Genomic DNA, 17,775 nt, shown 5'->3' with positions numbered 1-17,775 from the left:
CAGTCGAGTGTACTGTAGTCAGTGCGTATGCTAAATGTTTCGGCTGTACTGTGGTGCAAAATCTCCGCTGAAGCTGGTGTTTTTAACCGGCAGAAATATGTCGATAGCGCCCACTGACCGTGGACCGGCGGGCGGTGACCAAAGCACCGACAACAGGTCGATTCACTCGGACACCGTGGAGGAGGTCCATAACATCCCGATGCAGGTCATCATCAGACCATTTCCTCCAGTGCTGGACGAGCAGAAAGTCCAGAGCCTGATGGACACAATAAGGGTGACACGGTTGTTTTATGTTATCATTTGTTTGTGAATTATGAAGTTTCAGGGTAAATATTGGCCCACTGCACTGCTGTGAGTTACTCAGTTTAGCTACACACCTCTGTAGTGACAGGTTTTACTATAACAGTGCCAAATAGTCTAAACCAGGCACTGTTACGTTACAAGAAAAAAAAACCCCAAACATCTGCAAACATTGGAAAACTACACTGGAAAACATCTTTGTTTTCCAAGTGCCTTTTTAACTTCCCAAACACTGCCCCAACTCCTCCCAATAAATGACGTACTTGTGATGAAGACCGTTGGCGCCCCCGGTCCAGCTGAAGACATGGCGGGTATTTTTCCTGCATTAACCTGCATGGCTTCTGTGCTTTCTCCACTTTCACTGTATGCAAAACATACTATAGAAAAGTGGCTGTCACCTCATTAAAAAGAAAATCAAAAGAAACTGGTATTTTATCCAGTGTTGACTTTTGTAATTTTGAGCCAATCACAATATAGGACATTGTTTCAGTATGATAGATAGATAGATAGATAGATAGATAGATAGAGATTACACAGGTTTGGTGTTAAAGGGTGGGATTTTCTTCTAAAATAGGTATATATTTAGTTAGAAATAGTTCCTTCCTCACTTTATTGGGAAGATTTTAGAATTATTATAGTCCTTTGGTTTATCAGAAGAGGCAATAAATAGAATATATGTATGACACTTTTTACTTAAAGACATTTTCTTGTCATACTTGCTTAAATTTCACTCCACACCTTGTTGTAGGCTTTAACTGACACTTTATCTTTCCTTCCAGGAGACGGCAGACATCAGCGTTGTTCCTCCTATTGATGTGCTCTGGATCAAAGGCAGCGAGGGAGGAAATTACTACTACTCCTTTGGAGGCTGTCACAGGTTTGCTGCCTATCAGAGGTTGAACATGCAGACCATTCCAGCAAAGATCATCAAATCTAACATCTCAGACCTAAGCACTTACTTGGGGGCTTCAACGCCTGATCTGCGGTGATGCTGGAGCAGTTTGGAGCTTTCCACCCCACCCGCGCTTCAAATGTACTTGCCTCAGGTGGATCATACATAATATGGCTGTAACTCTCCTGTTGGTGACTGCAGAGCAAAGGCTTTGCCAGCAGGGGGAAATGTAGCTCTTTAGTTAAATATGTTACATTTTGTCATTTGAAACAGCTTAAATGTATGCATGTTAATCATGTGATAGCTTTAATGTTGCCAAATACCATCTGCACATACAAATTTAACAGTTTTCTTAAAGTTCTTTATTTAAAAAATATGATGGCTGAGACTGGGCTAAGATAAGTTGTTTTTTTTTTTGTTTTTTTAACTTAAATCGACTTATAGTGTGAAAGTATGAAAGAGAAAATGAATTTTGCACATCTTCATCTTGGCTATAAAATGAAACCTTAGCATCGAGCCCAATAACAATAGACAAAAGTGAGAGTGTCAGTCATCTTACTTCATGTAAGGAGAAAGGCGAGATGAGCTGTCAGAGAAAACGAGGTACCAACTATTCCATAAACCCAATTTTAAAAGTATAACCCTATATAAAATTATTTACAACAAGCTCTCAGTTTTGCTGGTTTTATTGGTGATCGAGGAATAAATATTACAACTAATTTACCTACATTTATTAATGATTCATTTTTGAAAAAGAAATAAACACTAGTCTTAAATTAAATGAACCTTTTATCCATTTGCTTTTTTTCCAGTCTGCATTCTCAGCTGTTTGCTAATATCATAAAGATGATGTGAAGAAGATTGTTATAATATCAAACTTCTTAAAAAGTGACATAAACAAAGACATGCTACATATCTATATGATTCAACGCTGCAAAAATTGTAAAGAGAATACGACTTGCATCTATTTTTTTAAAGCATGTAGAGCCCCTATTTTCTCTTTTCCATCATCCTCTATGGTGTCACAACTATATAATGCCAGTTACTCATTATTTTGATGCTAGTTGTCTGTGGATGCTCAAGTGCAAGTAGTGGATCAGCTCAACCCCGTCAGCCTTTTAAGTGATGAAGCAGTTGTTTCAGCAGTGTGTTTATTCTGTAAACATAATCGAGTAACCCCCCCCCGTGGAAGATGGTTGGAGATGATCAGGTGTTTTCACAGCAGACATTTTTACTTGTCAAAGTTGGGAAAAGCACAGCTGTTGCTGATAAAATGAACAACTTCTCATTTCTGTCGAAGCGCTCCTGTGACAGCGAGCCAGCCTGCACAGCGCGGTAGCAGAAAGAGAAGCAGTCAAACTGAATTCAGCTATCATTAATTTTTTTTTGCTTACAAAAAACAGCCTGTTGTATCCACCAGTGGCTTTTCTTCAAATTCACCTCTTGAGGTGCTTCTGAGTACTGAGGAAGATTTAAATACACCTTCCCTGTCGCTGGTTGAAGTTATTTTTGTCTGAATTGTATTAGAAGGTCCCCGTGGATCTAGTTATAATTTTAGAATCAAATGGCCGACTTTATGTTGCAGCTGCATATTTTCTTTTCAATAACTAAGAGACAATTTCTGCAAACTGCTGTTTTTCCGTTTTTTATAAATCCCTGTAGCTCTGGTGTCACACAACCCTGCAGTTTTTCAGTCATATTCACCCACGTTGTTCATGCACAGTCAACTTTGATTTTGATGTTCCAGACAGCATAAGACAACGAGTTAATAGAAAGGAGCCTATAGACCAGATGGCTTGCCGAAGGAGTGAGGTGTTATGAGAACATCAAGCTGACAAAATGCAAGATGTTAAGTCTTGCTGAATCTGCTCATTGTGCTTGCCGTCAGTCTGTCTCTTTCTGTTGTTTCAAAGTGATCCCCAGTGTAACCGTCCAGATTGTGTTTTGACAAAGAAAGCGGAGGATCCTTCATTGTACTGGTCAGCTCGTATCAAATACTTTAACCAAGGCGATCTCAGATGCATATGAAAAATACCCTGATTAGTTGCTCGCTCTTCAGGCTATGGTTCAGACTACAAATGTTTCTTTCTTGCCGTACCTCACATAAATAAATGCACACCTCTTTTACGCAGCCTTGTTTATTGTTGTCGCTGACCTTGAGGCAGGCCTTGCTTACTAAATCAAGCCAGACAGCAGTTCCTTTGCCTCAGTCTTAGAGGAAGGAACTGTCGTCTTACAGAATAATATAAGTACGCTATACATTGAGTTGTGGCCTTTCCAACATCAGCTGAGAGCAACCTGCTGATCTCCCTTTGTGGCCATCGAGGAAGTGAAGGGAGAACCGGGGCAGCTTTTACCGAGCGGCCCCTAAAGGACTCTAAATTTCACCTTTGAATTGTCGCGTGTGAGAAGATTTCCTGTGGCTCCCTCACTGTCTGGAAGTAACCGTATCCTCAAAGGGGTTTTGACACGCAATACTGGTATGAAAAAATACATTGCACCTGTTGCTTCAGGGGAGCGGTTTCCATGGGTGGTTCTGCACACTTTATCTTTGAGGATTTAAACAGATCAAGGGGATTTGAGGGTTAAGAAGAGGAACTGTTTGAGGCAAATGGATGGATTCTAACACACACACACAACTCACAAACGAATCAGATTTGTGGTTTTTGTTTTTGGGAGAGGTGGTTGGTGACGTTCTTGCCAATTGTTTGCCCAACTTGTGTTTCAGCCAATTTCCTGTTTCCGGGCTTAATCACATGTAGAAGGCTGTCATTATTCAGAAAGAGAGAGAGAGAAACGCCTACAGTTTATGATTATTTTAAGAGCCTGCTCCTGTACCTGAGGAAATAATTTTATTGATTAAAACAGTGCAACACATTGATCAATAAAACATTATGTGACCACAGCAGCGTGACGAGGCACCAGGATAGCACACGCATAAATTGAGGCTACGCCACTTCCATAGACTGGATTTCCATTTCTCATTTACCTTTTGGCTGTTTGCTGTTGTATTGCTTTTACTGGTATTTACTTCATGTTTACAAGCCTTTTATTTGGTGATGCTTTTTTGCACTGAACAGGGTTTGATGTAGTTACAAATATTTAAAAAAAAGAAACACCGAAACAAATACACAGAAGTGGACAAATGAAACAAAAACAGGCTATTTTTGTATCAAACATCAGCATGAATAATAATGGAAGACTATAAAACAAAATTGACTGATATTAAAAATTATGTTTTTTGATGTGCACACTTATAAAATAGTTCTGACAGTATCTTAACTGTCTTTCCCTTTTTTGTGCTATTTTGGGGGAACCCATGCAGATTGTGGGGCTCTAAGCAATAACTTTGATAATAAGGAGGTTAGGAAGAGTTAATAAACATGTTGGACTTTAAAAGCTCTATTCACATTAAAAGCACTAATTAAGGAAAAGGTCATTAGATGAGTATCTTGTTTATGTAGCTGTTAGAGTGGCTTCTGATTAAAAAAAAATTAAAAGGGTTAGACTTCAGTAATGAATGGCTTTTGAACCTTTTCTGATTACAGTAGGCTTTGTGTCTGCAACACATAGACATCAAATATCTTGGATTCAGTAAAAAAAAACAACCAAAAAACACACACTAAAAATCAGAACATGTCTTTCATCTTCACTTTGTTTTGGTCATATCTGCTGGAAAAGAACTGGAGTATCATCTTCACTTCAGCATCCAAATCCTATTGAAAAACATTTCTATCATTGTTGAAATTATATGCCTGTAATGGTATAGAACTGTATGAATTAAAATGATGCAATTTTCTACAATACTAACCAGCTTATTGTTGTGTCAGATATTCCAGTAAAAATCTGTGTAGAAATCAATTTTTCTCCATGTTTGTGGATTTCATTTCATTCATCTTGAAATGCATTATAAAGTCATCAATCTTTATCTAGAAAGTGACTCAGTGGTGCAGTCAAACTGCTTACATACTATTAAGTTGATTCTGGCTTCCTTGTTTAGTTTGTCCACATTTTAAAACGAAGCTGAAAAATGATCTCTGGTTAGCCAGCTCACCCATTTGTTCCACTTGGGGAGGCATTACAGCCAAACCCTCTTGAAAGAGTTTAGGTTTAACTCCGTTTAAGTCGATGAGGACTTCTCACAGCTTCCTATCCGGAATTCCCTCAGACTGCTGGTGGCTGCAGGCGTGTAATTTGTGCCAGATTTGCAATGCCGTATCCACCCTCTGACCTCAAAACAGAGACACATTGTGCACAAACTTTCTACTCTATGTAGCTTTGTGAAAGTGTTCATGTGGCTTAATGACAATAGGCTGTATTTCACTCAGCCTGCAGAACTGCAATGTGGCTCTTTTGGAGAGTTTCCACTATAAATGATGATCGACGTAATTGGAAAGCATTGTCAGTGATCAATTATCGAGTATTTAACATCTGCCTACTTCTCTAGAATTGCTCTGTAGACTTTAGTTGGAGGTGTAGGAAAAAGCCCAAGATGCCTGTTGTGGCATCGGATAAATATGATACAGCCAGGGGACAAACAAAAACTCTCTACAACATTTTTGCTCAGCTTGCATGTAATAACTTTAATGCAAAACAGAACTATTGTTAAAGGGAACAGATTCTTTTCATTTTCAAAACCATATTTACATTATTGGACTTCCTTAGAAAAGCTATGCTTTGGTACAGCCCCTCCATTCATTCACTTATGGAAACTTACTTTTGATTGGCTGCCCCTCATAAACTGAAGATTGTGAAAAGGAAAGTGTGCGTTAATGAAAGTATGAATAGCAAGACTCATCTTCTCAAAACTTATTCATAGACCTAAAATCAGTAACAATTTTATTTATATAGCGCCAAATAACAGCAACAGTTGCCTCAAGGCACCTTATATTGAAAGGTAAAGACCCTACAGTAATATATAGAAAACAGGGAAACCCCAACAATCAGATGAGACCCTATAAACAAGCACTTTGGTGACAGCGGGAAGGAAAAATTCCCTTGGAAGAAATCTCCGGCAGAACCAGGTTCAGTAAGTCCCTTCTGAGGTTAGGGGAGGAAAACAGGACAAAGACACACAAAACTCAACGCATCATGGGAAGCCGCCAGCAGCCTCGGAGTATTGCAGTGTAACGAAGGGAGGATTCAGGGTCACCTGATCCAGCCCTAACTATATGCTTTAGGAAAGGAAGCTTTAAGCCTAACAATAAAAATTAGAGATGGTGTCTGTCTCTCAAATCTGAGAGTTGGTTCCAAACAAGAGAGGTCTGAAAAAAGTGAAGGCTCTGCCTCCCATTGTGCTTTTATATACCCTAAGAACCAGCAGTCTGAGAGCAAAGTGCTCTATTGGGGTAATACAGTACTATGAGGTCTTATGTGTGAACTACAATTTCAAAAGATCTTTGAATGGGAAGAAGAAACATGATGGTAAGTGACAAAAGAGAAACGAAACAGACATTTAGAAACCTCTTGAGGTGGGTGATGCACCCAAAATCTAAGGTCAAATGACCGTGAGCATCTTTTTCCAATGAATCTTTACCTAGCCTTAGTGCTGCTGACAAAAAAGCCCCCAAGTCCTAAAAGACCCACAATAAATAAGTCCCTTCTACTGATACTTTAATTTTTTCCAGCCTGTCTGTGGCTGCCAGCCTTGAGCTACTGATGATGTAATTTGATCACAAATGCAATACATCATCTGTAAAATGGCTGGTTTCTTTCAGTGTACCCAACATCACTAAACCAGACGAAATATTGCATTTACTGGAATCTCTTTGAGCTCCAGATTTAGTGTTAAAATGTGTATTTAGCACAGCAGGAAAGTGTGTCTGAGGTCAGCTCAAAATAAACTTCAGAGCCCATGCTGATTGTAAAAAAAGAAACGTGTCACATTGTGCAATAGTGTTGAGCCCACTGATGTCTTTTTAATAGCTTTTGAACAACAATGGAGCTTGATGTCACAGAGGAATAAACTATAATTGCTAATACACATGCAACACTAGTTAGTAGGAACTATCCATTGTTGATTTTCTAGCGTATGAGTGGATTTCTTGACAGCAGAACAAACACAGTATCATCAGACATGCCCTTTGAAGGGATGTATTCATTATAAAGGGCATTAATCATCTGTTTTGTGTCAGCAGCACAGGACATCAAAGGAATGGGGCAGAGCACCAAAGTGGTGTTGTCATGCTCTGCAGCAGTCAGTGACATAAATCAGAATTTAAAGATAGAAGACTGGACAATACTGTGCCTTTGCCACCTCAGAAAGAAATAGAGTGAATTTCTTTCAACTTTTTTTATCCGCTCTAATTGTGGAGTTAATTAGACACTAGCTCTTTGAAGTTGCACTTGAGCAAATATCTGTTTTGATCTAAATGTTCATGTCAGCGTATTCAAATACTCAGAAATGTCCATTTTTGATGTACAGTGCTTAACAAATTTATTAGACCACCAACCAATGTAAGGTCTATGCCACAGCCGCCCTACAGTTACAGTACTGATAATTAACCAATTCATTTTCCGTGGTTCTGTAATGGTTAACTCACCAGTAGGCACACCTACCTAAAACATTTTTTTAAATGCTAAAATGTAATTATTGTAGTTATCGATTAATTTTCAAATATATTGTTTTACAAGAAGCAGAACAAGATAGTAAAGTACTTCATTATTATTATTATTAGTAGTAGTAGTACTATTATAGCCACTTTTAAATGACTAACCATTTTATGCTTTAGTAAATTTACATCTATTTAACAAAGTATATTTTCTAAGTTTTGTTGCAGTAGTAGTGTTTTTGTACAAGAAAAAAAATGCATGGTGTGACTGTAAGTAGCAGTTCCTGCACTAAATGTGCCATACTCTGCAACATTCTTAAAATGTGGCATTAATAACAGATGCAGCCTGGTCCTTGGTAAAGGGAAATCAATGGTTTATTTCTGTTTATCCCAAGGGTGTGTACTAAATGTCATGAAAGTCCACTCAGAAGCTGTTTTAACTTAGCACCAGACTCATTAGACTAGATACCTCATAGAAAAAGAGAACCTGAATGCAGGACACCAGCAAAAGAAAAAAAAAGTTCAAAAATTTTTAATTCAAGGATAGAATCATACAGGAAAGCGCAAGTCATTAAGATAAAAAAAAAAGGAACTGGCAAGAGGAAGACATGAGAAATACCTGGAAGGACTAGAAAGCTACGCTACAGGAAACAACAATCTGGCCTAAAACAAAGGTAAGCATATGAGTGTTGGTTACCTAGCATATCAGTTGTACCTAAAGCCAGAAATGTCAGCCTCACCAGACAAAAATCACAGGATCTTAGTCCCGATTCTCATCCTCTTTAAAGACCACAAACTTATATACAGAATTCTGCACCCCTGACAGCCATCAACAGAACAGCAAAATGTGCAACAGCTCACACAGAAAACCTTCATCTGTGCGATCTGCTGTTCTCAGAGATATCTAAAGCGCAACGATGCAGATCTCAGTGGGTGGCAAACACAACATGCTTTTACTTCATCACTCTAGATAATTTGAGCTTCTCCTTTTGCAAAGGCACAAAAGTCTATCACAGTTCCATGAAATGCGAGAGTTGTTCTCAGAAAGCTAAATCTTGGTGCCAAGTCAAAATTTTCACAAACTACTGTAGGGCACGCGAACCGGAGCAGCTGCAAATTCACATACTGCACAAAGATAATAATGAATTCCCGGCAAGACTTCGTGATAGATGTAATTAACTGTACAGCAATCTAATTTGTTGGTTAATAGTTGAGCAGCTTCGTTGACCTTTAATGTGTTATTACTGGATCATCAGATTTCAAAACAAATTAAAATCGTTTTGCGTATCTTCTGTAGCTCATAATATTTTTAATTAATTCAGATGAAGTTGAATCTCTGGAGAGAGTATCTTAATTCTGAAGCTGAACATTCACACAGCCTCTAGCTCTGCGGGGTCCTGTGTTTGATTCATTTTGTTTTGTAAGCCTTCCCTCAGCAGACAGTTTGGGTGTCTGACTGTTGATGCAGCTGAGGCACACTGAAGTGGCTGAATGTGCTGCCGACTTGCCTCTGGTCATGTGGCTTCAGAGACACAGAATCATCCGTTTTGCACCACTTTGTTTTTTTAAACTATGGGTAGCAACTGAGTAAATTCTTGTGATTCCAGGATCATCTGTTCATTGTTTGTTTACTCTTACTTAACTTTCTCCCACTGTGACTTGTGATCCTCAGTAAGAGCTAAAAACAGCTTTCAATATGGGGACACAACAGTAGTATTATTTACTCAAGCTAGTCTAAGTCTGTTTGTTGCTGTGCAGTAGATATAGTTAATGTATTCTCCCAAAGAAGAAATAAAAATAAAAATAATTTATTCTCGTTATCATTGTTGCTACTAGTACTACTACTACCAAATATGACAGTGGAGAAATCACTTTATAAACTTCATGTGTATGCTTTAAGTTAATTTAGTTTTTGTGTTTACCGATGTGCTTCACCAGCCCACAGAAACAGACCTTGGTGGGCGGCAGAAACAAATTTACTGTAAAATAACTAGAGAGCAAACTTCAGTACCTAAATGCCTTTAAAACTTTACACATTGATCAGTGCTTTGAATTTTGAACATTTCTAATCATGCAACTTCTAATGAAGCATTTATTATATATTAATTAAGAATGGTTGCATCTCATGCATGGGGATTCAGTACTGGAATGTAGTAGATTTAGTTCAGTACTACACTTTGTACTTTGAATGCTTCTGTGTGATGCTACTTTACAGTTAAAATAAGTACAAATAAAAATAAATAAATAAATAGAGTAAAATAAGTAAAGTGTTTCTTTTACCCCACTTCCCTTTTACTAACAATTATTAGTTTGGTTTTACATACAAGGCAAATCAGGATATTAAAAACTTTAATATTTTTAGACTTAATGAATAATTTAAAGTGATTTAAAGTAAATAAATACAACATTGCCATGCCACTTAATAAATTCTACTATTCCTACTAGATACTACTGCTATTACATTAGATGTCATATTCCCATATGCTCCACCTTTTTGGTGACCACACTGTGTTTGTGAGTCTCCAGAGATCCGTTCTTCTTCTAACAACTCTCTCTTGAGTCTCTCCTAACGTTTCCCCTTTAATTGGAAAGGACCGTAGTTTATTGAGTCCGTTTCACTGGAGAGGCTAGTGTAACTGTAAATGTTGCTGTCAGCTCCTCCCATCCAGCTATAAGAGCCCAGCTGACCAGGTAGTCTGTGTCCATCCCTGAATAGGCCCTGCACAAACCGACTTATGAGAAATTGGTGAGCTTTATTAGAGCCGTACGTTTTTGGTTGTACGTAGCAGGCTTTGTGCCGTATTGAGATGTAGGTAGGGACGGTCCCTGAGGTTGTTTTCCGACTGGTTGCACAGCGGATCTGGAGTAAGGACTGGTAACTTTTTCAATGATGACTTTTGCCATGCTGCGGCCTGTGGCGACGCACATGATCTACTCGGACTTCACTGTCACCTCCGAGGACGATGAGAACCGCAGCGAGAGCGATGGCAGTTCGGAGCAAAGTTACTGTAGCTCCACCGACAAACGAAGACGGATTTCCAGCAAACTGGAAGGAGACTCCGCGGTGGTCGTGAAACAGAGGAGCGCGGCTAACGCCAGGGAGAGAGGCAGGACGCAGAGTGTCAACACCGCTTTCACGGCTCTCCGGACTCTCATACCCACAGAGCCCGTGGATAGAAAGCTCTCCAAGATTGAAACTCTTCGACTGGCATCCAGCTACATTTCTCATCTGGCCAACGTGCTTCTGATTGGAGACGGTGGCACAGATGGGCAGCCGTGCCTCGGCGGGGTCCATGCGCAAGGAGAGTTTGGGGAGAAGCAGCCGCGGACCATCTGCACCTTCTGTTTGAGCAACCAGAGAAAAGGGGTAAATGTTTTAAATGTCAGAGCTCGATTTAAAAGGCTTAGATTTAACTGCTGGGTTAAAAATGCCAACAATTTTATCTCAATAATCGTGCGCAGTGAAATGCACCATGCCTATTACTTAGCAGTGCAGCTCATTTTTTAACCTATGTATTTTTTATGCTGATGTTTGTTCGCAGTATAACACAGTGCATTTCTTAACCATCACTTTATATCCCTCACACATAGTGTCTTTTTAATTCTGCAAGAAAACCAGAGCCACGCAAAACACTTAGTTGATTTGTAGGAACTACATTTATTCACGTGACATCGCTTTTGTAAGCCTTTATGGCGCAGATTTTTTTGTTGTTGTCTTTTTGGAGTGCTTATATATGACCCAAGAATGTCTTTCTTTCCAGATCAAAGATGGAAAAGACTGTTTGAAAATGCGAGGGCTGGGTCCACTGCGAATGAGGCGCTGACTGAAGACCAGTGAATGACTGACAGCCTGAAAACCCTCAAAGACTTTCTCAGGGAAGAGTCGAAGCTGGTTTTGGAGAGCGTGCTCATCTACATGTACACATGCTGGATCAAATAATGGAACCAAAGAAAGGAATATTTATACTTGACTGGAAATTTACGCATAAGCCTTTCAAAGATGCAGTGCATTTTTTTTAAGTTGTGGATTATTTTTTGTTTGGTGTCCTTTTTGTTGGCAACATTTTAAATAAAATATATTTTATAAAACAAAAACAATTCCCCGTCTTTAAAAGAAAAAAACAAACAAACACATTTGACACAAACAAAATGATTTGAATCATATCATAATGTAGTTCAGATTTCCTGCACTAAAGAGGAGATTAATGGAGTGTATATATCTGAGACCAACAATCTGTTGAGGTCTTCTATTTCACCACCCACTTTAAATAAAAAAAGAGTACTTCCAATATACAATAAGCAGCTGCAGTTTGCAAAATTGCTGCTCTTTTCTAATAAACATTTGAAAACATTGACTCTAATAGCAAATTTGGAGGTATAAATGTTTTTTTATGTCTTTGCTGAAAGATGTCACACATACAAACATTTCCACTGTTTACAGTGATGGTGCCAGTGTGTTGTTTATGAAGCCTTGCAGACCCACGGCAAAAGGTTCGGGGTTTCCAGTGTCACTGAGTGGTGTGTTTTTCCCAAAACTCACGATTGGTGTTTTTTTGAAGTCTGTTATCAATTAGTCACGGCAAATAGTAGCCCACACTCTGTTCGGAGCCCCCAACACAGCTGTTGGTATGTCAGAGGGATAAATCACTGCTGTGGGCCCAAAAGACAGGGAGATGGGGTAAGAGGTCAGAGGTCACAGTGTAGTATTGAAGTGAAAGCTAAGTGACATTTAGTGATTGCAAATGATGCAAATTTAATCCCAGAGCAGATTTTCAAGATATGTATCTTTTTATCATGTCATTTCTTATTAGTAGGAAACATCGCTGTATTTGATCTTCAGGTTCTCACATCGCTATCAGCATGACAAATGATTACTGTTTTATTTATTTTCAGCTGCAAAAGAGACTTTCTCTTGTGCTTGCCATCTTTTTGTGCACTCTGGTTTCTGTAGCACATAGCAAATTCAGATAGCTTTCACTGACAAATGCAGATAAAGTAAATGCTAACATAAAATGTCCCAGTAAAGTGTTCAGGCACCACATGCTGTCCGAAAAGCTCCAGTGTCCCTTGGCACTTGTTCTCTGAGCCCCTGAAAATCTACTGGAGGGAAGGAAGACCAGTCTTCCAAAAGATTTTCCCTCATTTGACATTTTGAGGATGATGATGATAATGATGATGATAATGATGATTATGATGATGGTGATGATGTTGGAGAGCACTGTCTAACATGTTCTTCCACAGTCTCCATAGCTATGCTAATATCAATCACATATCTATCACATTATCCCTTTTAAAGCATTCCAGTAGCTATCATAATACTCCAATGGAGGGGGGCATTATCCTCCCAAAGGACACCTTTCCATGAGGATAAACAGGCTTTACATGGATAAAGGTGATAATTCAGAACTGTAACTTGATTTTTAGTGCAGCTTCTCTCTAAGACACATACGTGCACATCAGATAACTGGCAAGATGAAGAGTAGTTTAAATGCTTATTAAGTATTTAGTTTGATTTATGTTTGCAGTGCTTTTATTTCCTATAAACATTTTTTGATTAATTTGTCCAATGCGTGACCTTCAATAACTTTATCTAAACCAGTATGATCCCCTGAAAAATAACTAACTAACTAAATAAATAAATCAAAATACAACCAGACCCAAATAGTGGCTGTGAAATGCTCCCCACAGCACAAAAAAGATCCCCTAACTGTAGGGGTCAAGGGTTCAAGTTTTTCCTTTAATTTGCCATGTGTCTGTATTTCATAATGCTGCAAAGCAAAAGCCGCCCTGTCTCTGTGGGCCTCTTCTCCAGTCTGCAATGAAAGCTGTAACAGGCAGATTGCAGCTCAGCGACACACAGCTGAGCCCAAGTTCCCTTCTGGCATCTCTTTGAGTAAGACTGCAAACTCAGTCCTCCGAATGACAGAAGAAGGCTCCCTGGTGAAACAGGAGGCTGTATGGAAAGTTAATTTTAAGGCAGCTAAAGGTGCATGCTGGGGGTCTGAGTTTCCTTTGCCGTCCCTCCCCCACCTGCTCTGTCAGGATAAGTCGAATTTGTCCTCCTCACTCAGGGACTGGGCCTCCTCAGATGGCTCCCCGAGGCTCCCCCCGGCAGGAAGATGTCACGTAGGCAGAGGAAGGGAAAACAACACGCAGCCGACCTCTCTGAGGAACTCTCTGTGCGGCGGGGCTTTGGGTCATCGCCAGTCTTGACATCATCCGGCACTGGGACCCAGATGTACGGATCTCCAGTGATGCTTTTCAGAATGAGCAAACAAAATACTGAGTGTTCAATCAAATCAACAATTTTTTACTAAGATGAAAGGTTAAAAAAAAAGATGGCGGAGATGATCAGAAGGAAAGGGCAGGAACAAAGAACTCAAGTAAAGTCAGTAAAAATCAGTCTGGATCTGTTTAACATGTCTGACAGGCGAGCGTCCAGAGGATCCACCTGGAGATCACTGCAAAGGTTTACCGCTTCACTTTGGTAAGTTTTTCCTCCTCCTTGGACATCCCAGTCCCAGCAGAGAATTTTAGCGGAGCTTAAATGAAGCCAGACGGCAGTTCCACCTCCTCCTGCCAGTTTTATGTTCTGTGACATGACGATAATAGATGGAGCTCTGCTGTCTTACCTAAAACTACTAGAACAGAGCATTTTCTACTAAATTAGGTAAATTTTTTCTGCTGTATCATGTATCTTCATTGAAGGAAGGTTTTATATTTTTCTTTTTTTGTATGTATGTATAGCCAACTGGATACTGGATGTTTCACATATTACTCATTGGTTATTTTTCCAAACTTTCAAGCGAAAGCGTTTTGGACCTCCCCAAATAAGTGTTGCATGACTTGGGTATGAGATGCTACAATAATGTTTAATTGTGCAATAAAATGCAAAGCTTCAACTGCACTGTGTGTGTACAATGTGTTTCTTTGTAATTCTCATTGAGAAGCTCAGTGCTTTATTGTACACTACAGATAGATGGTATAGAGTTATTCATGAATAAAAGTAGAGAAAAACTGGTGTCATTTTAGATCTCATTGTTCTTCTTGGTGATTGACAGTTACTTATGAAGAGGAAGTGGCACATTTTGGAAGCACAATTTAATGAGTACAACTGAGCTCGGTCTATGAAAACACCTTTGCAAATGAGACACAAATCACGGTTCCGGCAGCTCAAAGTGTTCCTGTCCTTGCCTCACTAACATAAAATAGAAAAAAGTTAAAATAGATGATCCAGAAACAGGAAGGATGTAAAGCATTTTTCAGCATCATCTGGGAGCCCAGGACTGATTCCCACATGGGTGCTTATCTTCATCATTTTGTAGTCTTGCCAGAGAGCTGTTGTTAGACATAAACCTGCACATGGTAATATTTTAATGGCTTTTGCTCTCAGAGTCTGCTTCAGCATGTTTCAAACACTCGCTGGCTGGAGAGATGGCCCCTGGCTCCACCTGCATGTCAAAGATATTGATAGTTGTGAGTCACTTAGTGGTTCCAGGCTCAGATACCTTTCTTCTGATTTTACTGAACATGAACGTTTTCCCAAAAAGGAGGAAGAGGAGGGAGAGGAAGTCTGTCTGTTTGACCGTCAGCTGAGCTTCGACGGGGGAGAAGCTCGCCAATGCGAGGAGACAGTTGTGTCTCCTCAAACATGCAAGAACAATTGTTTTTTATGTGCCAGATAACTTGGCAAGGCCTTCAGAAGGAGAGGGAGGATGATGGAGAGTGAAGGGTGGGCGGGGAGAGCTGGTAAAAGGAAATCCCAGAGAAGAAATTAGGGAACAATGCACACCGTCTTAACACTGCTCTGTTCTGTTTCAGGCTCGGACAATCAAGCTTTGGCAGTCAGCAGGCTGCCAAAGCTCAGGGCTTGAGGTGAGAATCCAGCAGCACAGACTTGAGGGGTTTTTGCTTCCTTAAATAAACAATTGAACAGGCAGCATGATGCAGCTCTGCAGCGTGTTGTGCCTCACAAAGACAGGATTTATTTCAGTCAGTTACAGATGAACTGACCAAAACAAAACAAGACATTATCCAGATCAAACGGGAGGAAAAAAAAAATCTTCCCCACCATGTGGAAGCGTTCATTATTGGATGTTTAGAGGAAGTGTTTGTGTTCATGTAGATACATTTTCTCAGTTTCCCGCAATAAATTCTGTCACACTATTTCACTATCTTCCCTTTTAAGTTTGGTTTTATTGCTTATTCCTTGTGATTTTTTCTTGTTGGTATGTTTTCCTAGTTTATCCTGTTTTTGTTATCCCATACTTGCTGTTAAATTTGTGGTTATCATGACATATGTTTCATTTTATCACTGATTTTAATTTGTTCTTTTTGTCATATGATCACTGATCATTTTCTTCATGTGGAAAGGACAGAGGATCAACTTCTGTCATGTAGCACCTATGAAACTTTATATAAATAAAGGCAACTTGACCAAATGAAAGAATTATACAGAATGATTTTTTTTTTTTTTTTTGCTATTTAGAGGTTGCAAAAGGAAGCTGAATATAAAACTGCAGAGTTTTTAGTTTCACATTTTACCTTTGTTAGTCACTTTGGAGCAGGTTCAGACAACCTTATCTACACTAGAATGGCTGTAAGAACTTCATTCTTACTAATATCAAGCGGGGGGCAATAACTGGAAATAATGTAACTGCACAGACATCTACAGGAAAATGGACCTTTAGCTCTCTTCATCTATGACCTCAGTAAATACCTTTCTGATGAGTTTATGGTCTCATTTGCTAGTTTCAAGTCCTACTGAGCACAACATAGGTTTAATTTCATAAATTATGGTCAAAATTACAGTCATAAAAAACAATGAAGCAGTCACATTTGGTTCTAAAAACTGTGTTTAAAACACAATTAATTTAGAATTAATATAATGATTATTGTCTTGATTTTAGGACCTAGAATTGTGAAATGTTTGTTGCATATATTCATGCTAGAGACAACCATAAGGCAAGAGGCAGAGTACACCCTGGACAATTTGCCAGCCTGTCGCATGGCTAAAACAGTGAGGCAGACCATTTAAAATCACTAAATAACCTTTTAACCGCATAAATTAATGGCTGTTTTTAGGTGCAAGTTTTCAAAATACAATGTATTTAATAATTTTTGTTGTTTTTACATATAAACCTTGTTTTGTAATATGTATTCGGCTGTCCTGCTGTGTTTTATTGTGTTTATGTTTCAGTGTTTTCCCTCCTGTTGGATAATAAAATTAACTGAACTAAGAATAATATGATTGGTTTTAAGTGTCTTTCTCTTTCTTAATTACTGTTTCAGGAACAATGTTATCGTGGAATAAATTAAAACAGGATATTTTAGATCAATCTATAACGTGACCCCCTGCTAGCACAGGATCACCGGTACTGTTATGGCCCATCAAAGAGCTATATATCTGTCAAACCCTAGTAAACATGCGTGGTCTTCATGGGAAAGTCTCTGTGTACAGGGCCTGTGGGAGAGATGGCGGAACCATTGGGATGTTTCATTTCAGCAAACAGAGCAAACAGTCAGAGGATTTCCTCAATCAGAGGCGAAAGAGTTTGCAGTGAACAACCTCGCTGACAGAAACATGGAGACCTGCACAAGCAGCTGGGCGTGCTAACAACCTCTGGGATTTACTGTGGCGTGCAACACCCTTTAACAACAAGACTAAGAGGCAGAATCAGACACACACACACACACACACGCACACACACACACACACACACACACACACACGCACACACACACACACACGCACACACACACACACACACACCATACATTCACTCACTAACATTTACACCAGCAATTAAACCTTCAGAGAATCACAACTTCTATGAATCTTACAAGTTTTTGTCACTGACTTTTATGACTGCACTATTTCCTTATAACACATAGTTTGCATGAACTTTAAGACTCCCTTGAGCTCGGTTATGACGCTTTTCTTAATCCAGCACAGGAATATCAGCACATCTGCAGCGCAGAGATATTTAAGAAATGTGGAGTAGCATGTTTTTGTATAAGCTATTTATTTCT

General features: G+C 39.2%; 2 protein-coding genes across 2 annotated transcripts; both read left to right on the top strand.

The window, feature by feature from the left end:
* srxn1 (sulfiredoxin 1 homolog (S. cerevisiae)) lies at nt 1-5,024 on the top strand. Its single transcript, XM_063463956.1, has 2 exons — nt 1-274; nt 1,080-5,024. The coding sequence occupies exons 1-2, from the start codon at nt 35-37 to the stop codon at nt 1,287-1,289; spliced, it is 450 nt and encodes a 149-aa protein (XP_063320026.1). The 5' UTR covers nt 1-34; the 3' UTR covers nt 1,290-5,024.
* Nucleotides 5,025-10,430: 5,406 nt separating this feature from the next.
* tcf15 (transcription factor 15) lies at nt 10,431-11,714 on the top strand. The gene is made up of 2 exons (XM_063464729.1): nt 10,431-11,110; nt 11,505-11,714. Exons 1-2 carry the CDS (start codon nt 10,631-10,633, stop codon nt 11,565-11,567), a joined length of 543 nt encoding a protein of 180 aa, XP_063320799.1. The 5' UTR covers nt 10,431-10,630; the 3' UTR covers nt 11,568-11,714.
* The last annotated feature ends 6,061 nt before the right edge of the window (nt 11,715-17,775 follow it).

This window comes from Pelmatolapia mariae, linkage group LG20 (genome assembly GCF_036321145.2).
Source record: "Pelmatolapia mariae isolate MD_Pm_ZW linkage group LG20, Pm_UMD_F_2, whole genome shotgun sequence".
NCBI classification, from domain to species: domain Eukaryota; kingdom Metazoa; phylum Chordata; class Actinopteri; order Cichliformes; family Cichlidae; genus Pelmatolapia; species Pelmatolapia mariae.
The sequence above is the reverse complement of the archived record's forward strand: the minus strand, read 5'-3'. Positions and strand labels throughout refer to the sequence as shown.